The 24,642-nt window shown below is 32.0% G+C and overlaps 1 protein-coding gene across 2 annotated transcripts; it reads right to left on the reverse strand.

The window, feature by feature from the left end:
• Nucleotides 1-1,012: 1,012 nt before the first annotated feature.
• LOC111986419 (formamidopyrimidine-DNA glycosylase) lies at nt 1,013-9,933 on the reverse strand. Of its 2 annotated transcripts, none has more exons than XM_024018044.2 (10): nt 9,591-9,929; nt 9,022-9,073; nt 7,910-7,967; nt 6,983-7,051; nt 6,742-6,867; nt 4,664-4,714; nt 4,213-4,290; nt 3,858-3,957; nt 1,756-1,790; nt 1,013-1,671 (listed from the first exon to the last, which is right to left on the reverse strand). In XM_024018044.2, exons 1-10 carry the CDS (start codon nt 9,817-9,819, stop codon nt 1,288-1,290), a joined length of 1,182 nt encoding a protein of 393 aa, XP_023873812.1. In that variant the 5' UTR covers nt 9,820-9,929; the 3' UTR covers nt 1,013-1,287. The 2 variants fall into 2 exon arrangements, with proteins under 2 accessions (XP_023873812.1, XP_023873814.2); XM_024018046.2 differs by lacking the exon at nt 3,858-3,957 and adding an exon at nt 4,011-4,109 and having other exon boundaries at nt 1,525-1,671; nt 9,591-9,933.
• Nucleotides 9,934-24,642: the final 14,709 nt, after the last annotated feature.

The raw sequence follows: 24,642 nt of genomic DNA on the forward strand, positions 1-24,642 counted from the left end.
AATCTTGGTGTCCACTGCTTTAGGGTAATGCTTCCCTTGCTTATGTACTATGATTTAGAGAATGAAGATGACTAGAATCCAACTCCAGTCACTTAAATTTGCTAAGCTAATAGTGGTTTGGTCCAACTAGATGCATGATCTACAAAATATTAATTTGATTTATGAAATACATATGTGCTATGATTTAGAGAATGGGGATGACTAGAATCCAATTCAAGTCCCTTAAATTTGCTAAGCTAATAGTGGTCTGGTCCAACTAGATGCATGATCTACAAAATATTAACTTGATTTTTGAAATTCATTTGGTACTCATAACTCATCCACAAGCCATGACCATATTCACCACCTACAAAGGTGGCCTAGTGATAGGAAGCACTCATAACCTGTCATACCTACAAGTCCAAAAGTTGTGGATACAAGTAATGACAGGCAAGCCGCATTAGTGCCTAAGTAATTCTATGTCATAATGCAGAAACAGTGACCACACTTGCGAGCATTCTTTTTATCATTAAAGAAAATTTATATATATTTAAGTCATGGCTATATTCCTCTAGCAAGAGTTTTTCCAGAAACACTGAGTTTGAGTCAAGAGGAAAACCCCAGAATTTTTTAAAATTGCATATGGTGAGGTGAGGAAAACCATCTAATAAGCCACGTAATCATAACCCCATCGCTGTCATTTGATCTCATTATAAGTTGCAATTTTCAGTTCATTGCTGAAATGCGCACAAACTCGTATAGCAGACTTCTTAAAAAGTTCATCAGCATTTGATTATTTAAAATTTCAGATTTTACCAAAGGATTGAAGTTCGGTAATACACTTTAATTTTTACAAATCAGGAAATGCAGTAATAGTTCAAGAATTTTCTAAATGTATTTTGTGCGATCTGCAATTGAACACAAAAACCAAGATGAAGCCAAGCTGAACTATCTGCCACCCTTAAAAACCAGGGAGATTCTTGTTTTTTTTCTTTTTTTCTTTTTTTTTCAAGGCAGAAGATAGCAATGCCACTTTCAGAGTAAATTGAACATTTCATACATTATACACCAAAACATTTCTTAGGTGCAATTGAACGAGTAATCCCAAGCTTCCAAGTACCTTATAGAAGTTAACACATAACATAAGTCATGAAATTCACAAGCAAGGCAGCCACAATATCAAGACTGACCAAATTCCATGACAAAAAGGTTGAACTATTAACAATAGTTAGAACAGTAAATACTCGTCATTCCATTCCTCCAAAACACATCTGGGATTGACTGCCTTCTAAATATCTCAATAGCTACCTACTTTGCTTTCTTTGGCTTCTTACTATTTTGACTGCTTTGCACCTTTTTCTTGGATGCCTTCTCTGCCTTAGCCTGCTTAGTAGTGGTTTTTTTCGTTGTCTTCTTTTGAACTTCATCATCATCACTATTATCATCACCAGCCTCGTCATCATCACTGTCATCAGATTTTCTTTTCATTGGAGGCTTTTTTCCTTGACCTCTAGGCTTCGGTCCTTTCTTCAGTTGATCAGTTTCAACAATTTTCTCTTCCTCGTTTGATAGTTCATCAGTGTCATCATTCCCACCACTTTTTCTCTTTGAAGTTCTCTTTCTTGGTTCAGCTGCAACTTTTGTAGCTTGGTTTCCACTTAGCTTTTGCAACTCTGGTACATAGGCTGTTGTCTAAAGACCAAAAACCACGCTCAGCACGTCAACCACAAAATAAAACAATAAAACATAAACGGGTCTTGTTTGAGAGTGACATACCCTGCCACCAGCATTGATAAAATCAATTTTCTTCCCTGTCAAACATTACATGGAATTTCATAAATATCTGTCTAATATTCTAAAAGCAAAGGTTAAAATGTGCTCCAAAAACAAAATAAGAAACTGACCTATTCTTTCTTGATTACAAATAAACCTAGTTTCTTTGATCTAACACACCCACCCACCAACCCACTAATATATATATATATATATATAACATAAGAGACCTTATCAAGCTTTACATAGACAACCTCACAACAGCCTTGCGCTTGAAAGAATTTTGATTAGAAATAAAGCCTATCAAATGAATGGATATTCAACACTAACATGTGGAAGGGCCAATAAATCATTATTTGCAATGAGAATTCAAATTTTACATGAAATCCTACTTATCTATATATATATATATATATATATGAAATCCACTGATAGACTAGCTAGGTTTTCTAAATTTGAAATATCATCCAAGCTGGCCAATTCAAATTAATTAATTTACTTTATTAGAATTGTCTACAGAAACCAAGGCAGATGTTAAAAAAAATTTATTATATATCATACCATAACATTATCCAATATAAATGAAGAAAATGTTTTGTCCTAATTATTACTAATTCAACCATGTATATGTGGACCTGAAATGAGCACATTAGGCTAGTATTTGTGGGCTTAAAATGCATCTTCCATTCATATGCTTTAGAAGCACAAACAAGTAGATGTAGTGGGAAGCGATAATCATTGATAATAATTCCTCTCATATCTCCTATAGCATATTTAATAGTGAGAAATACTCAACAAAATCATTTTCATGTAATTTGAACAAGGAAGCAGGTTTCCCATGTAAGAGAAGAATTTCCATTTCTAATCCCTTCCTTTCATTTGGCTACAAGATTACTCTTCAAGATTCTTATATTAGTATGATTCTTTACAACCCCTATTAAGATTTTGAGACATCAATATAGGATCCGAAATGGAACTTTCTACTGCCGAGCATCCAAAAATCTCTTACAGTTTTGACAGCTGAAGTTTTCGATTTTAAATCCTACAGATTAAGTTATACTTGCCCACAGTTGAATATTCATTACCTAATCATAAAATATTTTATTAATAGTTTAATACAACCACACACATAACTACACACCAATAGTACTTAATACGCAATTTTTTTTGGGGGGGGGGGGGGGGGGGGGGTGGGGGGGTTGGGAATGAAAGTAGAAAAGAAGGTTGTTGAATTGATAATAATCTGGATCCTTCAAGTTTGACATTGGTCTCAGGACATCATCAAACTAACTAGAAATTCAAAAGACAGCGGATGATATATAATAGTAATAAAAAAACTAGAGTCAATTGCTTAAAATGGAGAGCACAAAACATTCGGAAGTAGAGACATTTGCCATGTGTTTTGAAGGAGAATTGACCTTCTTTTTTTTTTTTTGGATAAATAACAGAATTGTATTAATCAAAAGTCCAGGTGCTCCAGGGGTGTACATGGATAACAGTACATCAAACACATAAATTACAAAGATCAAGCATTTCTAAAAAATTAGAACAAGGAAAAGATTAAGAAGGAAGAACTCCACTCCAACAAGGTGTGAAGAAGAAGAGATTTAAATTCTGAGATATAGACCGTTCCTTCCCTTCAAAACATCTTGAGTTCTGTTCTCGCCAAATACACCATAGGACACAATGGAGAATTGACCATTTAGAAGCAAATAATAATAATAATAATAATAACAATAACTATTTTTTTTTATATATATAGATAGATGATTTAAATTTTGATAGATAATAACAAGAATAACAATAACTATTATTATTATAATTATAATCTTGCAGCAGTAAAGAGAAAACAGTAACATTTATGAAAAACTACTGTGTCGCTGTGAAAGATCTCAGTGAATAGCTACAATGTGCTAGTACTATTTTTATGATTTAATTATTTTATTTTATCAAGTTGATTATGATTTGAATAGTTCTAGTGATAAAAGTAGTCTTTCTCTATTTTGAAGATCACCAAATACGATATATTGCACAAGTATGCATACAATCCACAACAAATTTACTATAGTTTTATATGAGATATCACAAAAGATCAGAAGTCAAACCATCAACAAAAGCCCCAGACTTCTTTTCACGGGAATGAAATATCCAGTTTTTAGGAAACTGACTACTATCTGCCCCAACTTCAATTGCTTTCTCAATGACCTGTAAAATCAATTCTTCCGTCAAAATGATCACATATAATAGAAGTATCTTACCATTAACCTTTCCAGGCTTTTTGTCCATCGAAAATGAAAAATCCACTCAAGAGGAAAGCGACGGCTGTCGGCATCAACTCTAACCGCATATTGAATAACCTAAATGTATTGTCCTCTATATTTTTAATGAAGAATGCATGATCCACAAAACAATGTTTCTAAATTGCTAGGAAATGGTCCAGAACAAAAGACTATAACCCACCTCTTTTATGCACTTGTGCAAAGTTGCACAGTTTTCTTTGGACATGCTGGCAGAGCTTTGCAGTGGATGAATTCTTGCCTGCGAGGAATATAAAAAGTTTGTCACTGAAGTCCACAATTCAAATTGCAGAAGAGCAATATATATATATATATATATATTAATTATTGGTAAGTTACACATGCACCCAGTGGGTCACTATTAAAAGAGGAGGGACTACAATTTGAGCTAGAGCTCATTGGCAGCTACAAAAATAAAAGTCACAGCATGAAGCTGACAAACATTTAATATTCTTGAATTATATACATCCAGCTGAAGAAATATGAAAGTATGAAACTCAAAAGGCATAACCAAATATCTCAGAATGAGTTCCAAACTAAAGACACAAATCTGAACCATAAGTCATAGTTGAAAATAAAATTTAATTGATATCAGATATAAAGAACAGACTTACTTGGTATAGCACTTCATCTGCAATCCAATTGCCTATGCCTGCAATATAACTCTGCAAACATTTATATATGAGAAAAATGAAAATTAACAAGGTTATTCTAATGCTTGCACCTTCAAAGCACAGATTGTACTCCAAGGAAATCTAAAAATCATAAGGTTAAATGGAATCAGACAAAATGGAAAAGTAAACTAAGAACAGTTCCCCTGCTTGAGTCAGTCACATGGAGTGATCAATTTAGACTTTTGGTTTATATGTTTTCTTTTTTCATGGTTGGTATTCATTGGTATTGAACTCCTCTCAATTATTAATTGTGTCAATGTAAGCCCTCCATCAACTATTAATTGTGTCAATTTAGTCCCTCAACTTTCAAAATTAGGTCAATTTCATTCTTAAATTGAATCTCCCTTTATATCTTAACAAAATTAACTAGTGTAGCAAATGGGAGATATGTTAAAAGGTTTTTATTTGAATTGTTTCAGTGGTCCAAGTCAAGTCATCTTTTACTTGGAATTTGTTTGAATGGTCATGTGCCTTAGGGACTATCAATATTGAAAATGTGGTAGATTTCATTCATTCCCTTTCTTTCCAAATGTCACTCCTATTCATTTGTAATTCTTTTGGCTATACTAAAAATATGTCTTGTAAGCATAAGGTAGCTTCATTTTCACCAAAATCATATCACTTATTAAAAAAGGTTATTATAAAAAGTATAAAATTTTAAAAATCAAGTCCACTTCAACTATTAATTTTTGTATAATTTAAACAGAGAAGAGACCCAAGGATAAAATTAACCAGGTTTTGAAAGGCAACAGACTAAATTGACATAATTAATAGTTGAGAAACCAGCCCAATAGTTGGACCAAATTAGTAAATCTAACCAAAGAAAAATACATGTTTTTTAGGAAGTTATAAACGTTTTCTAAAAAAATATGAGCGTAATTTCTTTTGAAGGATAATAGAAGTTGATTAGGTGTATACCTGTCAACAGTTTTGCAAGACTTGAAAAATTTTAATTAGCTTGTCAAGTAAAGTGGTAATGTAGAGCAAAAATCTATTCTTCTAGAATTGAGAAAAACTTGTTAGCTTGCAAAACCTGAGAAAGGCTATAAAGATCTATTATACTTTTACAGAAAAGACTATTGAAAGCCCTAAAAAACTACAACAAAAAACTAATAAACATTTATCACACTATTAGGGAAGTGACTATAAAACTAATAATTACAATATATAGCAAATGCTATGAAATCAATATTTATGATATACAGCAAAGATTATTGCAACCAATAATTGCACCAAAGAGAGAGAAGCAAAACTTTTTAGGGAGAGAATAGAGATAGCAAAAGTTTTTTTTTTTTTTTTTTTTGGGGGGGGTGGGGAGGGGAGGGGGAATCCTTATACGGAATAACCATTCTAAGAAACTCCTTGTAATGAAAATATAACCAAAAATTAAATAGCCATTCCAAGGGAATAACTATTCGATTCCAATTCTTGCAAACTAAACGAGACCCTAATTCAGTTACACATATCTGGATATAGAAAGTGGCAACAAAGAGTCTAATTAGTATATGGAGTCCAAAATCATTACGATCAACTAAACCAAAGAGAAAATCTTGCAATTGGTTAGTTTAAATGCTTGAAAAAGACATTACAAGAGGTCATGTACGAGAAGGAAAAAAAATAAAAATAAAAAAGGACGTGAATCCATAATACTAAATTACTAATCTACTTTCTATTTTGTCACAATCCATATGTTAGCTCTAAATTACATCTCAGAAATCATAACACTATATGCAAGAATGAAATCTCATCCAGATTGTCGTTAAGCTAATCCTTCAAAATACATAATTAAGCTTAACACATTGATCACATCACTTCAAAGTTTATGGGGGTAAAAAATTGCACACATCTAACCATATTGGGGGGAAATAGAAGAGACTACATGGATAAATGCATAAAACTGATGTTCCCAAGAAAACATTCACAGATTGCATAAATCTGACTTCTGCAGAAATCATCTAGAGATTTCTAGGCATGATAGTCTTAGGAACAGCAAAGAAAGTGAGCAAAGCAGCTTTAACCTGGTCAAGTAATAAAGCCTTAATTGCGATTTTCTTCTTGCTCAACGATTCAGTAAATTCATCAACAGTCATAGGCTCCAATAATGCATCAGGGCCAAGCTCAGATATGGGGGACACTGCAGCTGGCTGTATCAACAAAGCCATTGGGAAAGCTTAATAAAATGCCTCTAAAGTTTCATAAAATAAATACAAGAAAGACCATGGAAATCTTCAAGCTGATTAGCAAATGATATAATAATACATCTTTGAGTAAGCGGACTTTAGCAAAGCGCCTCTTGTCTGTGAAAGACAGCTCCAAACCATCATCTAGCTGCACAAGGACATTCAATGAGTTATAATACTAATCAAGTGTTCAAATATATGCAAAAGATCTTAAAGTGATAAGAGTGCAATCTCATCACTTCAGAGAGAGAGAGAGAGAGAGAGAAATCCATATATTAGCTTACAAAATGGTGTGAATGACACGTGTGAGGACGAAACAACATAAAATGCCCACCCACTCAAATACTAAAAACAAGAAGAATACAACTAGATGGATCAAACTTTGTTATATGCTTTGTGAGACCTTGTGCATCTTTTTACAAAGACATAAATTTACAACAAGCTAATTAATTACTTGAGATGCTTGATCTTCGTCATTTTTGTTCTTAACTATTGGTCACTCTCTTGTATACTTCTAGTGTACTTGGGTTGCACCAATTTTTTGCTTTTCTAATGAGTTCTTTACTTATTACCCAAAATATATATATATATATATATACATTTTAAAATTATAATAAATAAATAAATAAATGTAATGAGATAAGTTAAAAACTTGAGAACAGACAAATATACATTACAGACGTGTATTCTAATAAAACCAACATTCATCTAGTTTTTTCTTGGTAAGTTATATATACCTAGTGGATTTTGAACCCACCTTGCCCTCCATCCATTATTGTGGGAGGAAAAAGTGACATTTGAGCAAAGCTCACTCGCAACAGTGACATTCAAACTATGGATTTGTAAATAAATGATGTGAACCACAGTATAACCTACATGAAAGTATATTAATTCCCAGAATTGGGGTGAGGCATGACCCCATGTCAATGATGTCATTAATAAAGGGAAAAAAAAATGTGTACATTGGCTCAAAGATTGAAATCAATGGAAGGGGCGAAATTCTTACTTCTATAAAAAACTTTGAATATTTGGAAGGCCATTCATCGGTGTCATTTACAGCAGACCTGTGTACAACATTCTGTTATTACATTTAACAATTTGAAATTATTGTGCAAATTGTGATCCCTATAAGAAAACAGACATTTATTGAAAACAGTTTAATCATCTGAGATAGTTATCATAATAAACACACGAAATTTTGTCAATATTATATACAATTTGTATTTGTGGAAAAGTTTCAGATTTGGCAGAACCAACAAATATGAAAAAGCTCCTGAGAAACTCTTTAAACTAATTAGATCACATAATTATCCATTTCACTTTTAGACTTCCGAAATCAGCAGAACTTTTTTTTATCAAACTCTTTTTCTATTTCTTTTTCCTTTTCAGGCTTACTTTGTTAATATGCAGAAATACCATTGATTTGGCATTCACATAAATGCAACTTCTTCATCAAATACCAGAAGCATTACAAACCCACACCAAGAAAATATTTCAAAAGAAAGACTTTCACCTCAGCCCTGAAAACAGAAATATCAAGACTAAAGTTCTGTAACAATTTAGAATTTATTTGAACATGAAGCTTTATACACTCCAAATTTATAGCACGGAGCATCTAAAAGACATACATGTCCTGCTCTATGCATATAGCAAGATATTGCTTGTACTTGCAATTATATAAATATGTGGCGATATACATAAAATTACAAAATTTCCCCACTATAGTCAAAGATTGGAAAAGCTCATAACTGTAGGAATACAATTTTTTTTTTTACAAGTAAAAGCAAAAAGGGCAAAGAGTACATGAATAGTATACAACAGCCACACGACAAATTAACACCTACAATTACAAAGACCAAGGAAATAAAAGAAAGAAGAATAAGAATACAGTTTTGTCTTTTGTCATTTGTGTTTGTATCTTACAAGGGCTTTCTCTTTCCAAAGAAACATTATTTATGCAACAGTATGCAACAGAGTTTGAGAAACTGTGCCAATTCGCTTTCAAACACTATGAATTAATTGAAACTATTATATGACAAACCTTAATGGGGTCACTGGAAATTTTACATAATACTTGTACTGAAAAAAAAAAAGGACATATATCCAACCATGCCTCACCTCTTATATTTGGTAACTGCAACACCCTTAATATATATAGCACCTGACATCCCTGTAAGACATAATACCAAACAAAGTAAAGTAAGTAAGCCTAAGAAAATGTAATTATAAAGATCATAAAATTCTACAATCAAGAGAAACAAGCCAAAAAAAATGTGCTTTTTTTTTTTTTGTTCGCTTGTTTTAGCTTAAAATTCAACCTATCTTTATTGCCATTATATATAATGTTTTACAACCGTGATTTTGCCCAACTCAAGCAAAATTAATTCTTTGGTTAAATAATGAAAATTTAAGCTTATTTGATAGTTATGAGATATTTCAATGTTCACTTCGTACACACAATGTCCACAATTTTTTTTTTCGCAATGCAGAGCCCTTTGGACCCATTAGAAGTATACACATTTTTCAAGAAAATGTCCACGTTAATAATTTGTACATTTTGGTTTATAAAAAGCATGTTAGTGAAGCGAACAACGAATTCTGAAAAAAATAAATAAATAAGCACAAGCCAAACAGGGCCTTAGTAAATTCAAATTTAGGGTTTTTGGGAGGAGAGAAAAGAAGAGTACCGAATTGGAAGGAAGGGAAAGGAGGTGAATCGAGGCGGAGCCAGAGATTCTTGCCCTTGCGGTGGGCCGAAATTAGGGTTTTGCCCAAGAGAGCGGCCTCGAAGTCAGAGGCAGAGACGGAGTCGATGACCTTGGTGTCGTTGGCAATTATGGCCTTCTTTATCTTCTTGCCGAGGCAGTGCTCCTCCACCGCCCGCCTCGCCGCCTCCACTTCCGGCAGCTCCGGCATTTTTTTCTCTTTGACTTTACAGTACGGTCTGGTCTGTGACTGTGATGGGGCTCTTGCTTTTCGCGCGCTTTTTTGGGGGCTCTGGAATGAGAGTGAAGACTAATGTAAAATGGGAATGTGTGTTGGTCTTATTCTTTTTTTTTTTTTCTTTTTTTCTTTTTTTTTTTTTGGCAAAAACTATTTAATACAATACCAAAAGTTACGGATTAAACTAATAAATTTGAAATATTAGAGTATAATGGTCAGGTCCAAAATATACAATTTACCTTTTCCTATATAAATTTTATATTTTCTAAATTTTTAAAGTTTTAACAAAGTTGTCAAGATCCTTCTAACTTAATTACTTAATTGGCACAAAAAAAATAAATAAATAATTGGCACTTTCATTTTTTTTAATTTCCCATTTTCCTAATTATTGAATTATTAAAAAAAAGATATTAAAAATTTTCCTTAAAAACAGAGAATAAAATAAATTCTAATAAAAATTCATTTAAACATTATAATTTTAAATGGCACTGTACTTAGGTATTGAATTATTAAACAAAAAGAAAAACAAAATCTAATAATGATTCTTTTATTTTATTATATTATAAATAATTAAATATGATAGCATTTCAAATATATAGCATACGTAATACATTCTATGATGATTGATTTTTATAATTAGGTGAAGACACCAAAGATTCATTTAGACCTTATAGTTTTCAATAATTATAATCCAGGTAGGTTTAATTTAAACCTCAATATTTGAAATAAATTCTATTTAAACCAACTAGTGATAAGATGTACCAAGCCAAAAATAAAAACTAGTGATGTGATGAGTATCGGGTTAATAAAAAAATATGATTTTTTTTTTAGAAGAAATATTAGAAACTTTTGTAGAAACTTTGAGGTTTAAATAAAACATTTTGAAAGTTTAAAACTTACATAAATAAATAAATAAAAACCTTTTAAAAAAATATATAAATGAAATAATAATCATAGAAGAAATAATACTCAAAACTCTAAAGTTTAAAAAGTAATTTACTTTTTTTTTTTAATAGAAAAAGTAATTTACCAAAAAACATCTAAATTATAAATCGCACCGCAATTTTGGTATATTTTCGATTCAAACATCTAACTTTAATAATAAAAAAATCATTTTAGTACTTTAATATTTATTTATTATCAATTTAGTCATTTTATTTGTTCTCGTTATCTAGGGTTTAATGATGGCAAAAATCTCGTTTGCAAAAGAGTACTTAACCCGACCCGAACAAGACACCGTCAAGGAATCCGTGAAGAGGGGCAAGTTTTTTCTAGTGCACAAGTATGTCAGATTTGATAAAGGTATTACCTGAAGCCAACCTGTATAATGATTTCTTTTTTCCTGGAAAACATTCTTTGAAAAATCCAATATTAACTATCGAAATATTAGAAATCATAAGCAATCAGAATATCACTGTCACATAATCAAATGAAATGTGAAACATGAGTTGTGATGATGCCAAAAATTGTCAGTAAGTTGTGCAATACTCACGTGCTCGAAACAAGACCTGCGAAACAACAACAAAAAGAAACCCTAAGAAAGTACCGGTGTGATATCGGCCAAAGACCCTCCGAATGTTAAGTTAAAAAACTTTTTCACAACTTTAAAGTGTCAAAACTAAGGTAAATTATGTGTACATTAATTTGTGAGGGTCTCAGAGTTTTTATAGTAGTGTAGGGTTGACATTCATGCCTTGGTTAAGAAGATGTTTCCTTGTAGGAAAGAAACTCTTTATTACGCGTATCTTACAGAATCCTTTCCTTGTAGGAGTCTTCCTAACTTGGGTTAAACATGGGGCACAAGGTATTTCCTTATGTACTTATGCGTGTGAACCACGCAAGAGGCATGTTGGACCTGTTAGTTTCATCCCGTCAACTTATCCTTCCATGATCATCATTCCGGTTGTCTCTAACCCATGCATTGATGTCCTTCAATTGCTCCCGTCATCCCCAATATGGATTGTCAACCTTTTGGGGTTAGTCACGAGAATATCAGCAAAGTCATTAGCTACTACAGGGTAGACAACTATTACTTAGGCTTCAGGAATTATACTTATCAAGTTGAAACCATTTAGCTCAACTTTAGTAGCTCACCACCATATGCGTTATCAAAGCACATATTTTAAAGTACAAAATTTTAAATTTCACTCTTTTATAGGTACAACCATTTGAAACAACTACATTTTCAAAAATAAAAATAAGTGGTAACACACAGGCACCACTTGTCAAGCAAGTCATTTAAAAAAAAGTAGATTAAATAAATAGAGGAGAAGGGAGAAGATGTATACGAGCTATAATTTGACTGAACTTATGGATTATGGATATTTAGTTGGTTGAGAACGCTCGAAGCTTTGAGAAGGGTGGGATGTCCTATGATTTTTTTTTTTTTTTTTTTTTTTAAGGAATTGTATGGAAAATAGACCACTAGAATGAGTGATTTACTCCAATCTTAAAATTAAGTACTATTGATCAAATATACTATTTTTATTTAATATAAAAAAATCTAAATATAAATTGCACCCTCTAAATTTGATTAAAATTCATTTTAATTCTCTAATTTTACTTTCTTTCAATTAAACCATCTGAATTTTAAATTTATTCAATTCAAGTTTTTAGTCCAATTTTGTTTAAAAAAAATTGCCACTAAGCATACAATTAACTAATGAAAAGAGATTTTTTGAAAAAAAAAAAAAGTTCTCACATAAAAAATCTATGAAATTTTATTAATTTTATAAATTTTTTTTTCAGGTGAGAAAAGCTTTTTTTTAATAGAAAATTTTTAACGAAATTGTACGAAAGACTTGAATTGAATAAATTTGAAACTTAGATAACTCAATTGAACAAAGATAAAATTAAATAACTAAAACGAATTTCATTCGAACTTCTTGGTGCAATTTGCATTTAGCAAAAAAGAAATTACTATTCTTTTTTTTTTTTTTTTTGCACAAACAACTTTGAAGCTCACAACCAATACCTTGAAGCTCCACTATCATATACACAAAAGATTTTATCAACTCGAAGAAAATAAACATTTTCTTGCAATATTGAAGTAATGAACCTCACAAAAACCTAGAAATAACAAACATAGAAAACCTAATAAAAATTACAAAACTTAACTCAGATTTCATCAAATTAGCATTCATGTAAACAAATAAAACCCTAGAATCAGACCCACAACAAGCTAGAAGCAAAATTTGAGATAGACCATGGAAACCTCGAAAACCAAAGATCTGAATGCTAGGTGTTTGCTTTTGTAAAGAACGAACAATTACAAAGAAAAGGAGTATTGTTTGAGATGGCCTTTTCGATAAAATATTGTTTAAGCTCTTCTCTACTATAGGGTCAGTTTTTGTAGCCCAAGCCCAAAAGATTCGAATGGTGAGCCCAACAAACCCAAAACAATGAATTTGTAGATAGTGGGTGAAAGGGCTGGGCTGGTTGTGAATTAAACAATAGTTAGCTGTGGCACTTAAAATCGAAGTAACATGAGATACTGCTTGAAAAATTGAATGAATGAACGTCCGAAGAGATGTTTTATTGAATCAGAAGTAATTACAACACTCAGGACTACAGTAAAGTTATTTTTTCTTTTCTCCACCTCCCCTCTTTGCTTAGGAGCCCGTCTTCTTTATATAGCCTCCTCCCTCATCATCCCCGCCGTCCACTTGTCCTTCATCTGCGTACATACTTGAGTATAGGTCACATCAAGCATCTTCTCTAGCTTTTTAGGAGTGGCAGTAGCTGTGGTTGCACTATTCAGGGGTCTTCTCCACATAAATGCGGCTAGAAAAGTTACTGTAGTGCATTAAATACGGTAGCAGCAGCTTTTCCTTGAAATATTTCTTTGTCCTTATCATCCCCAGGTATGCCCAGAGCTTATCTTTGTCATTGGGATTGCTAGGAAGGTCATTCAGACCTTCTATACGCTTGTTTGATCAAGACTAGTGGTATTCGAGGAGTAAGACCTCTTCGGACAAAAGGTGACCTCTTCGGATTGTACTTTCCCTCCATTTTTGGGTTTCTTTCTTCCAGATGGGCTCTACTACAACCAGTTTGCTTTCTTCGGACACATAGTAATCTTCAAACAGGGCCTCAGGCCCAATGCGTAGGTTTGGGCTTTTACCCCTCCACATCTACCAACCCAACAACACCACTAGTAATGAGATCCGCAATGATTATGCAAGTTTGGTCTTTAAAGAAAATGTTTCGATGGATTTGGATGTGTTGTAGTCTTTAATTTCTTTGTAGAACACGAGCATTGGGATTTGGCGGGAGATTAAAATGCAAGTTGCAATTAGGGGGTAGTGTACAGGGTTACAACAAACAACGCCATAGGGTGGTTGAACGGAGGGAGGAGATTAGGGTTTGGGAGATTTGGGAAAGGAGAGAAGGGAATGAAACAATGAGACAAAGGTTGATGTAAATTAGGGAATTGATTATGGATTTCAGCTTGAAGTAGCTGAATTTGACAACATAGATTTCATGGAGTTGGGGATTAGCAACTCCATTGATGCCAAGGACATCGTTTTTTTATTTAAGGTACTCCCAACACATGGGATTTTAAACAGGAAGTAGAGTTGAGGAGATGACCAGACGAGAATCGAACTTAGTATCTCATACTCTGATACCATATTAAAATATTGATTCTTTAAAAAATTTAAGCTATTGAGATATAGTTCCCAATAGTTTATACTTTGATACCATATCTTAACATTTTATTGTTGTGTTAAAATGGTTCTTGCCATTAAGAGATGAATGGCAAATGTTGACGTGGCTAACAGCCAAAATAAAATATTAATTTAATGCCACATAGACTACCATGTCAACATCACTTACAATAAAAATAAATATATTAGAAAAAAAACCTGATAATTTCTGAGTAACCTTGTGGCAGTAACATCACATGTTTATAGTTTGTACGTGAGATGAAATGTTAAATGAAAATCAAACAATTAAAACTTGAGAACAAGCATATCCATAAAATTATGAGTTTGGTTTACCTCCAGTACTTTTTTAACTGGACATGTCATTTTGTATTAAATATATAATGATAAGTAATAGTGGGTTTTAATTTCCACATTTTATTTAGTTAGTAAGTGATGTGACAGTCTCTCATTAAAATAAAAGGAGATTCTAATTAAAAAAGTACTATAAGTAAGCCAGACCCTAAAATTATAAACCCTGTCATGGCCTCATGGATTTGTTTTGTATGGGAAATTATGTGCTTCCAAACATGATAGATAAACAACCAAAAGAAGCAAAAAGATAAAACTAATTTGCTCAACCCAAAAAAGTTGGATATTCTAGTAATTACCGTCTTTTCTTACATTTCACTCCACAGTCCATTCTAACCTGAACAAAATTAATAAACTTTAACCTTCACCGTCTGATGTCACTACCATTCCTCCCTCATCCATTAGGGTTTTAATTGTGATGGCTGAATATAAAAAATAAATTAAAAAAAATAAATAAATAAAAAATAAGAAGAAGAAGAAGAAGAAGATTGTGAAGGCTGAAAGATGAAATCGTGTACTACTATTGTCTATTGTTAGCGATTTTGATCCCAAATGAGCCTCACATGCGCTCACTTATAAGTTTTTTTTTTGGGGGAATTTAGGTGATGCTGACATGGCAGTCTAAATAACTTCTTTGTGCCATTAAATTAAAACTTTATTTTGGTTGTTAGCCACATCGGCATTTTTCATCCATCATTTAATTGGTAAAGACTATTTTGATACAATACCAAAATGTTAAATACCAAGATGACACGTTTAAAAGGTTAAAGACTAACTAAATTTGTAATTTATCTTAAATTTAATTATGTGTGTGTGTGTGTGTGTTGGGGGGGGGGGGGGGGGGGGGGGGGGGGGGAGGGAGGATAGAGAGGGAGAAAGAGAAGTATTTTACCACTATTTAAAATCCAAAATAGGAAGGAAAAAAAATCCTTTTAACACACATAAGTATTATGTTTTTTTTTTTTTTATAACTCACACACTGCATGCACACATACATTAATTATGAATCTCAATCACTCATAAAAATATAATCTACTTTGGATTTCTTTTTTTTTTCTTTTTTTTTTGGTGATCAAAGCATATAAAATGCAGTATTGTAGATCAACCAAATCTGGGTTCAAATCCTTCAGCCTTTAATTATTGAAGTTTTTTTTTTTTTTTTTAGATACCAATCTATTTTCTATATAAATTTTCATATGAAATATTGGAGGAAATTAAAAATCCACAAAATTTCAGTGTTTAAAAGCTGAAATTACACTAAGTCTTTAGTATATATTAATCTTTTTCCCCCTTTTTCTTTTTTTTCTTTGATGTTATCTTCTATACGCATTGAAAAATAAAGTAGAAAAAAAAAATTACCAAAGGTTTTCCTGACTTCAAATAAACTCTCGAAATGATCCCACTTTATTATCAGGACAGGCACTAACTTGGGAAAAATGTCTAAAATTTGCTCCCTAAAAGAACATTCAAATGAAGTAAATAAGGAAACAATTCACATGTGGAAAATATGCCAACCGACTTTTACAAATTGGAATGTATGGGTAGTATTTATCATGTCATTGTATTTTCTAAAGCTAATGTAATCATCCTATATATATATTATTGAAAATCTTAAGTTGGCTATTTGGTTCATAGATGGCTTTTGGTGAATACTGATCATTACAATTTCTATGTTCCGCCTACAGATAACCCATAGATTCTCTCTCTTCCACAGAACCTTCGGATTAGATGCGTATTATTACTTCTTATTATCTAAAATTTAATTGAACTACGTTAATAGAAAAATGGAAATACAATTAAAAAAGAAAAAAAAAAAAAGAAAAAAAGATAGCTCTTCTCACATAAATCTCCGAATTTAATTGATGGTGATAGAATTTTTTGTATATATGACAAAAAGAAATTAATAAATTATAAGTATTTAGACCCATCAGCCACAATTAAGATAATTTCAAAAATTGTATTGCAATGTAAGTTTTACATATAAATTACTCGCTATAGCCATTTTAATGTTACCATAAGTAAGGAAATAATCTGCACAATCAATTAAGAACACTTCAATAAATAATATTAACAATTAAGATGAATTGCATTATCTAAAATATTTTAAAAAATCATAGAATTTAAGCAATAATTGAACTGCATTAACATAAAAATAGAAACACAATAATAATATAAAAAATAAAAAATAAAAATGCAAAAGCAACTTCTTCTCACTTAAAGGTAATTCTTCTCATTGAAAAAGGTAAATCCTTTTCTTCACAAAATATCAACGTGTGTGTGTGTATATGTTGTTATTTTGTGGATCTAAGTATATGGAATTTATGAATCTTGGAATTTTAGATTGAAGATGGAGTAGAAAAATGTGCTATGTAGAGGAAGAAGTGTAGATTCAAGGCTACAAGTGGCTGTGATTTAAAAATTTAGGTTCATTAACAAGTACATATTAAGTGTATGTAAAAATATTCTGTAAAAAAATTTTGTGTGTCGTTATTTTTATGTGTTTTCTCTTGGTCAATTGCAACCAATTTCATGCATATGCTAGGTGCTTTTCTGGTTGGTTCATATATGATCACGACAAGGTGATTTGTACCCAAACACAACCCACAGCTATTCAGAGTGTGGATAGTGTTTTGGAGCTTAGGAAGCATTGGGTATTTGCCAAAATAAGTCAGTGAGGCTTGGCGGTGTAATCGGGCAGTATTGTAGGATCCGGATAACTAGTAAAGATAAGACATCGAGAAGTCTGTTAGTAACTGGAGTTTGGAGGGCTCAAGTACTTTGAGTAGATTAGGCTTGAAGGGTCTTTTTGGTATCCTTGTACTCCAACTTATTCACTAGTGGATCATTAGCCGCGAAGATGTTTTTACGCCAAGTTCTTTGGTTTTCCTCTTTGATAATACATCGTCATGTTATCTTGGGTTTGCTATTCTTTTACCCACTGCCCTTGCCATTCTAGCATTGCACTTATTTGTTCATTTATGCAATTGTTGAATGCTTTGATTAATTAATTTGCTAATCATATATATTTCACATTAAGTGTATTTAGATTAAAATTAATCAAGCCATAATTAAAAATTGGGAGTCTAAACAAGTTATAGTGTTTTGTACTATTTGAGCTTTCAGTTATATTATTTGGTTGTGTTATGGTTGAGTGTAATTGTTTGGATGGTGAGAAATTGCAAGAAAATAATAGAAATTTGATTGATTTATTTTTTGATGTTAGTTGTTTGGTGAATGAGAAAATAAACCGAAAGAAATTTATTTTATTCTTTTAAATATCTGTTGTTTGGTTGATGAGAAAGGGGAAGAAAGTAAAATAAAATATTTTTCAATTATTCTATAAATTTTTATTAAAAAATAAAATTTTCTGTAGTTACTTTTAGATGGACTTTTTGGAAATTTATTGTAGAATTTGTGATGACTAAGCAATGGTATATTAGGAATGAAATTGATGAACCAAGCATGTTAATGTTATTTATATATATATATATATATTTTATAGGAAATATTAATTTTATATTGATATAATGTAACAATATAATATTACATCATGCGAACCAAATGGCCCTAAGATATTAGCACTTTTTTTATATAAAAAATACTTTGTATTTTTAACACACGCACACAAGGAGAGAGAGGAGAAGGTCTTAAGATATTAGCACTTAGGACTTAATCAATGCTCATCAAACTTTAAGAGCGCTTCAATCAAAGTGAATATGATATTCATCCGCATCATAGTAGTACCAAGGAAGTCAATACCGTACCGGTACCGGCCGTACCGGTTGCATACCGGTATTGAAACATTAGCGTTTCGTACCGGTTTAAATACCGGCAGTACCGGCCAATTTCAGGCAATACCAGCCAGTACCGGCCGGTACAGGAAAAAATTATTTATTTATTTATTTATTTTTAAGTTTTGTAATTTTTGAATTTTTGTTAGGGTAGAATGGTAACTTATTTGCATTAATTTATTAGTATTATTTGTTTTCTTAGTATGCAATGGTAACTTTTAAACTTTCTATTTTTTATATTGTGTGTTTTTTTTTTTCTTTTAATTGATACTAAAGTCTAAAATTATGAATAATTAGTTTTGAATTGAGGAAATGTTTTATGGTAAACTTTTATATTTATTATAATATATACACACACATATATATATTTATTTAAAAATATAAAAAATAGCGGTAAACCCGAAACGGTACATCGGTATTGACCGGTATCCGAAATATACCGTACCACTAGGTAAACTGGTACAACCTCCGGTACGGTATTGACTCCCTTGAGTAGTACACTCATATTGTATTATGTGAAGTACGATCCAATAGGAAACACACCACACTATCACATGCCCACCAAAATCCAAACACCATAGTACATGGTGCCAAGCGGCAAGCAACCACCAAGTAGTTTGTATTGTTCTTTTATTGTGGATCTCCAAATTTCACTAAAATAAAATGAAACTGTTGACCTATTATTTCAAAATTTTACCCAATGTTTCATATAATTTAAAGCCTAATCGTTCAAGGAAAATTTTGATTTTCTTTTCAATTTTTAAAATTTAAAATTTAAAATTGATGAGAATCTTAAACCCATCAATTTAAATTTCTATTGTTTAGATGAACATATTTATCAATTAAGAAATTAGACAAGTATAGAAAATACAATAATGACGGCATTGATAGGGAGAATGATTTTTTTTTTTTTTTTTTTTAGAACAGTTAGAATGATTTGGACGTGATGACAACGGCAACAGTAGTGATAATATATAGTATTATTGATTAAGTTTCTTATTGGAATAACTTTTTTTAGTTAAAATTGAAAATTTTTAGTTGAAAGTATATAAAAAATGTTAAAAAATAAGTTGAAGAGTACAGTAGAATCTATAAATAGTATCAAAAAGTACAATAAAACTCATAAATAATAGCAAAAATAAACTGAAAGTAAAGATAAGCTGAAAAATTCAACTTATCCCAGACGCGCACACACACTATAAATATGCAATTCTTATTCTTACTGCATGTATAAGCTATATAAAAACCCCTCACATTTAACTTGACTTTATATATATATATATATATATATATATATAATTTTTTTTTTTTTTTTTTTTTAAGATTCGACCTTGTAATCAGTCTGGAAAAGTCAAGTTATTTTAACCCCGTAAAAATAAATAAATAAATAAAGGAAAACCTTTAAGTTGCAAACATGCTTGAAGCCCGAGTGTCAAGCCCACTAGGAAGTGCAGACATTTGTAGACATAAAGTTTCCGAGGATCTTATGGTCAAACAAGTCACTGAGCAAAACTTTTTCGGCCTGTCAAATTTAGTGGGCCGATACTTCAATCAATTTTAAGAAATTAGGACTTTCAATCAATTTGCATCAACTTTAAGAGGTTAGGATTTCAATCAAAGTCATTTATCAGTATCATAATAGAGTATATCAATCAAAGTAGTGTGACTAGTGTCCAATGGGAGACACACTACAGCATTACACTGTACCAACTACCAAGTTTTCTTGCTCTTTTATTGTGGGTCTCCAAATTTCACTAAAATTAAAAATGAAACTGTTCGCCTATCATTCCAAACTTCTACCTAATGTTTCATAAGTAAAATATAAAGCCTAATTGTTCAAGTTGCATTTAGAGGAAGAATTTGATTTTCTTTTCAATTTTCAAAATGTTACATTTTAAATTGATGAGAATCTTAATCCCATCAATTTAAATTTCTTTTGCTCAGATGACCATACTTATAACTTAAAAAATTAGGCAATATGAAAATTACAATAATGATGTCCTTGAAAAAATTTGAAAAAGTGAGAAAAAAAAGGAAAAAGTAAAATTTTAAAAAGCTGTACATAAAAGTTAATGTTATTTGATACCAAACATACTCTTAATGTGACAAGCAAAGAATTCTAATTCAAATAAGATTAAGATTTAAGAATAAGAGGAGATTGGCTTGTTTATAAAAGCAATGAGAGAGAGAGAGAGAGAGAGAGAGAGAGAGAGAGAGAGAGAGAGCTGTGTGTGGAGAAGAAATAAATAGTATATGTGAGGGTAAAGAAAGTTAGGAGAATTTCTTTAGCCGTGAGATATACACTAGTGAATTTATTATTGTATTTGGCGAATTTTAAGTTAGGCATGAACTTTAAGTAAAATTTTATGTCGAATACAATTTTTAAGATTAATTCTCCAAAATTTTATGTCAAATTAATTCTCCAAATACAATTGTATTTTCAAGTTAGGCATAAACTTTAAGAAAATTTTTATGTCAAATATAATTTTTAAGATTAATTCTCCAAAATTTTATGTATAGTTGCATCAATTTTAAATTTTATTGTTGTATTTGGCGAATTTTCAGATTAATTGCCAAATACAACAATATATTGTATTTGGGAAAAATTAAGATTGAAAAAGAAATATATTGGCACGATGCAATTATACATATCAATAACATTACGCATTAATTGATCCATAGCACAGAATTTGTGCATAATATTAACATATTTTCTAAATAACCCTTTTATGTTTGATTATTATTTTTTCTTTAATTACCATTGTTACTGATAAATTACCATGCCAATTGTCAAAAAAAAAAAAAAAAAAAAAAAACGATGAATTTAATCATTTCATTTAACTAAATAAATTACCATGCCAATTGTCAAAAAAAAAAAAAAAAAAAAAAAACGATGAATTTAATCATTTCATTTAACTATACTCCTAGGTCCTAGCTAGAGTGAAGACAAAGTTGAAAATCACGACCCAACATACACTTTGATACCACGATAATAACCCATTCTTGATTGTTCCAAGCTCTTAAATGATGAATATAATAATTTCATTTGTCCGTAATTATAATTGTTACTCTGGCCCCTCAATCATAAACCTCTGAGTCTGACTCCGCAAGCTTTCATATAAATAAAAAGCATGCACCTAACTAGTTTGCTATTCCATTATTACTATAATTCTAGTTAAAAAGAAAAAGGAAAAAGCTGCAGCTTGCAAGGAGACAGTACTGCCTAGCACAGTAAATTTCACGAGTGTGCCAGCCAATTTCCATGCAGAGACCTTACTGACCAACACAGCAAGTAAATCCAAATCAAACTTGCTGTTTTTTATTATTGCATGCCCTCATCACGGCCGTTTGGTAGGATATTTTAAATATTTATTTTTAATTTTTAAATAATATTACACATATTTTTATATACTTTTTCACCTACACATATTTTAAAAAACTACAAATAACATTACTCAAACTCCTTTACCAAATGAGCCTTTAAACAATCCATTTAAGGAGACTTTAGCTCGTTATTATTGTTAATGTTGTCAATATTTTCGGAATTGCATATTCTATGTGGTAAGGGTTGAAGTAATCCCAAAGTCGATAATCAAAATCCTTAATATTTTTACAAATTGTAAAAATTGCTGCATAAATGCTATGAACTATGTTAAGAGCTTGATTATTGAAGGAACTAATGGCAAGAATTGAAGAATAGGAAGAATGAGATATTGGTCACTTCGAGGGTAACCACCTCCAAACAGAGTAAGAACAAGAAAAGATAGATGAAGAAGAGTAACTGAATTAATTCCAAGCTTGTTTATCATCATCCCAAAATTGGGGCTTATATACAATTACAATTAATTACAATCTCAGTAACTACCAAGTGTAACTGCCTCTAACAGTTTCCTAACTCACTCTCACTATTGTGCATGCCTCAGTATAGCACCATTACATGCACCCATCGTCACCACAACAGGCACACCTCATCACACTGTTAGGCACCTCACACACACTACTAAGCATAGCACGCACAGTATCGTAACAACTCCTCTCTCCTTAAAACAGCTTGCCCACAAGATAAGGGAATTGTTGTTGAAGGACAAGCAAATCCTCCCAAGTAGCATCATCTGCAGTTCTCCCTTGTCACTAAATTAGGTGTTGAGTGATAAGCCTATTTCAAAGCTTGTGAGACCTGGTTTGGAGAACAACAATTGGTTCAGGTGTAAGAATGCCTTTAGAATTCACTGATGGAAGGAAGGAAACAGCCACATGATTGTGTCCAAGCTTAGCCTTCAAGCAAGGGACATGAAATATTGGATGTATGGCAACATTAGTTGGTATGTCCAACCTATAAGCAACCTCTCCAATTTTCTCTAGCACCTGGAAGGGACCAAAGAACCTGGGAGAGAGCTAATGAGAAGCTCTGTGAGCCACTGACTACTGCTTGTAAGGCTATAGCCTTAAATAGACCCAGTCACCCACATTGAAAGCTCTCTCAAACCTATGAAGGTCACATTGCTACTTCATACAAGCTTGGGCATCCACCAAATTTTGTCTGAGTAAGGTTAGGATATGCTACCTAGATTAAAGAATAGAATCCATAACTACCACTTGAGTTGTTCCAGGTATATAATCTAACAAACGAGGAGGGGGAAAACCATACACAGCCTCATATGGAGTTACTTTGGTAGCTAAATGGTAATTGGTGTTAAACCAATACTCAGCTAAGTAAAGCCAGTTAAACCATTCAGTAGACCTATCTACAAAAAAAGATCTTAAGTACTACTTTAAGCATTTATTCACCACTTTTGTTTGGCCATTAGTTTATGGATGATATGCTGAGGACATAGCAAGTTTAACCCCTTGTAATTTGAATAACTCAACCTAAAAATTAGCAGTGAACACTGGATCCCTATTAGAAACAATGGAAGTTGGCATGCCATGTAATTTGAAGGCAGCAAACAAAGCAGCCGCCTTAGCAGCAGAATAAGGATGAGATAATCCAATGGAGTGGACATATTTAGTAAGCCTATCCACAATCACCATTACCGTGTTTAACCTTTGAGAAAGAGGTAAGCCATTGACAAAATCCATACTAACAGCAGTCCAAGGCTTATGAGAAATGGAAAGAGGCTGTAACAACCTAGCTGGCTTGTAAGTTTCATGCTTCATTTGTTGACAAACTCCACATTCTTTGATATGGAGTTTTAAGTCTGATTTCATTCCCACCAAAAAGAAATCTTGTTTTAATCTATGGAAAGATTTGAGAAAGATAGAATGGCAACCTAAAGGACTGTCATGGACCAAGTGAAGCACCTTGGACTTCAAACTACTTTGTGGATCCAAAAAAACCTCCCTTTGTACAAAATCAACCCATTGTACAAAGAAAAGAACTTAGAACAGGTTGAACCATATTGTAACTGTTTTAACAGTTGCTGCATCACAGTGGAGGATTGCTAGGTAGCCTTCAATTCCTAAATCCAAGAAGGACTTGGAAAGGAAATCAAACACAAGCATGGAGAGACCATGGAAGTGTTGGAAATAGCTGAATTCTCAAAACCAGAATCTGACCTCCTAGACAAGGCATCAGCTACCTTGTTCTCGCATCCTTGCTTATACTCCACCACAAACAAATACCCTAACAATTTAATCAACCATTGCTGTTGGGTAGGAGTAGCAATTCTCTACTCTAAGATGTATTTCAAACATTGTTGGTTAGTTTTTATAATGAAGGGCCTGCCTAAGAGATATGGTCTCCATTTATGCACTATTGCGACCAATGCCAATAACTCATTTTCATAGGTAGACAATTGCAATGCTTTGCCCTTAAGAACTTAACTATGAAAAGCAATTGGCCTATGATTTTGCATCAAAACAGCCCCTAAACCACTACCTGATGCATCACACTCAATAATGAAAAGTTGATTAAAATTAGGCAGAGCTAGGACAGAGGGCTTACTGACAGCTGCTTTGAGTTGGTTAAAAGATGTATCAGCTTCAATAGA

The sequence above is a fragment of the Quercus suber genome, unplaced genomic scaffold (genome assembly GCF_002906115.3).
Source record: "Quercus suber isolate HL8 unplaced genomic scaffold, Cork oak 2.0 scaffold_806, whole genome shotgun sequence".
NCBI classification, from domain to species: domain Eukaryota; kingdom Viridiplantae; phylum Streptophyta; class Magnoliopsida; order Fagales; family Fagaceae; genus Quercus; species Quercus suber.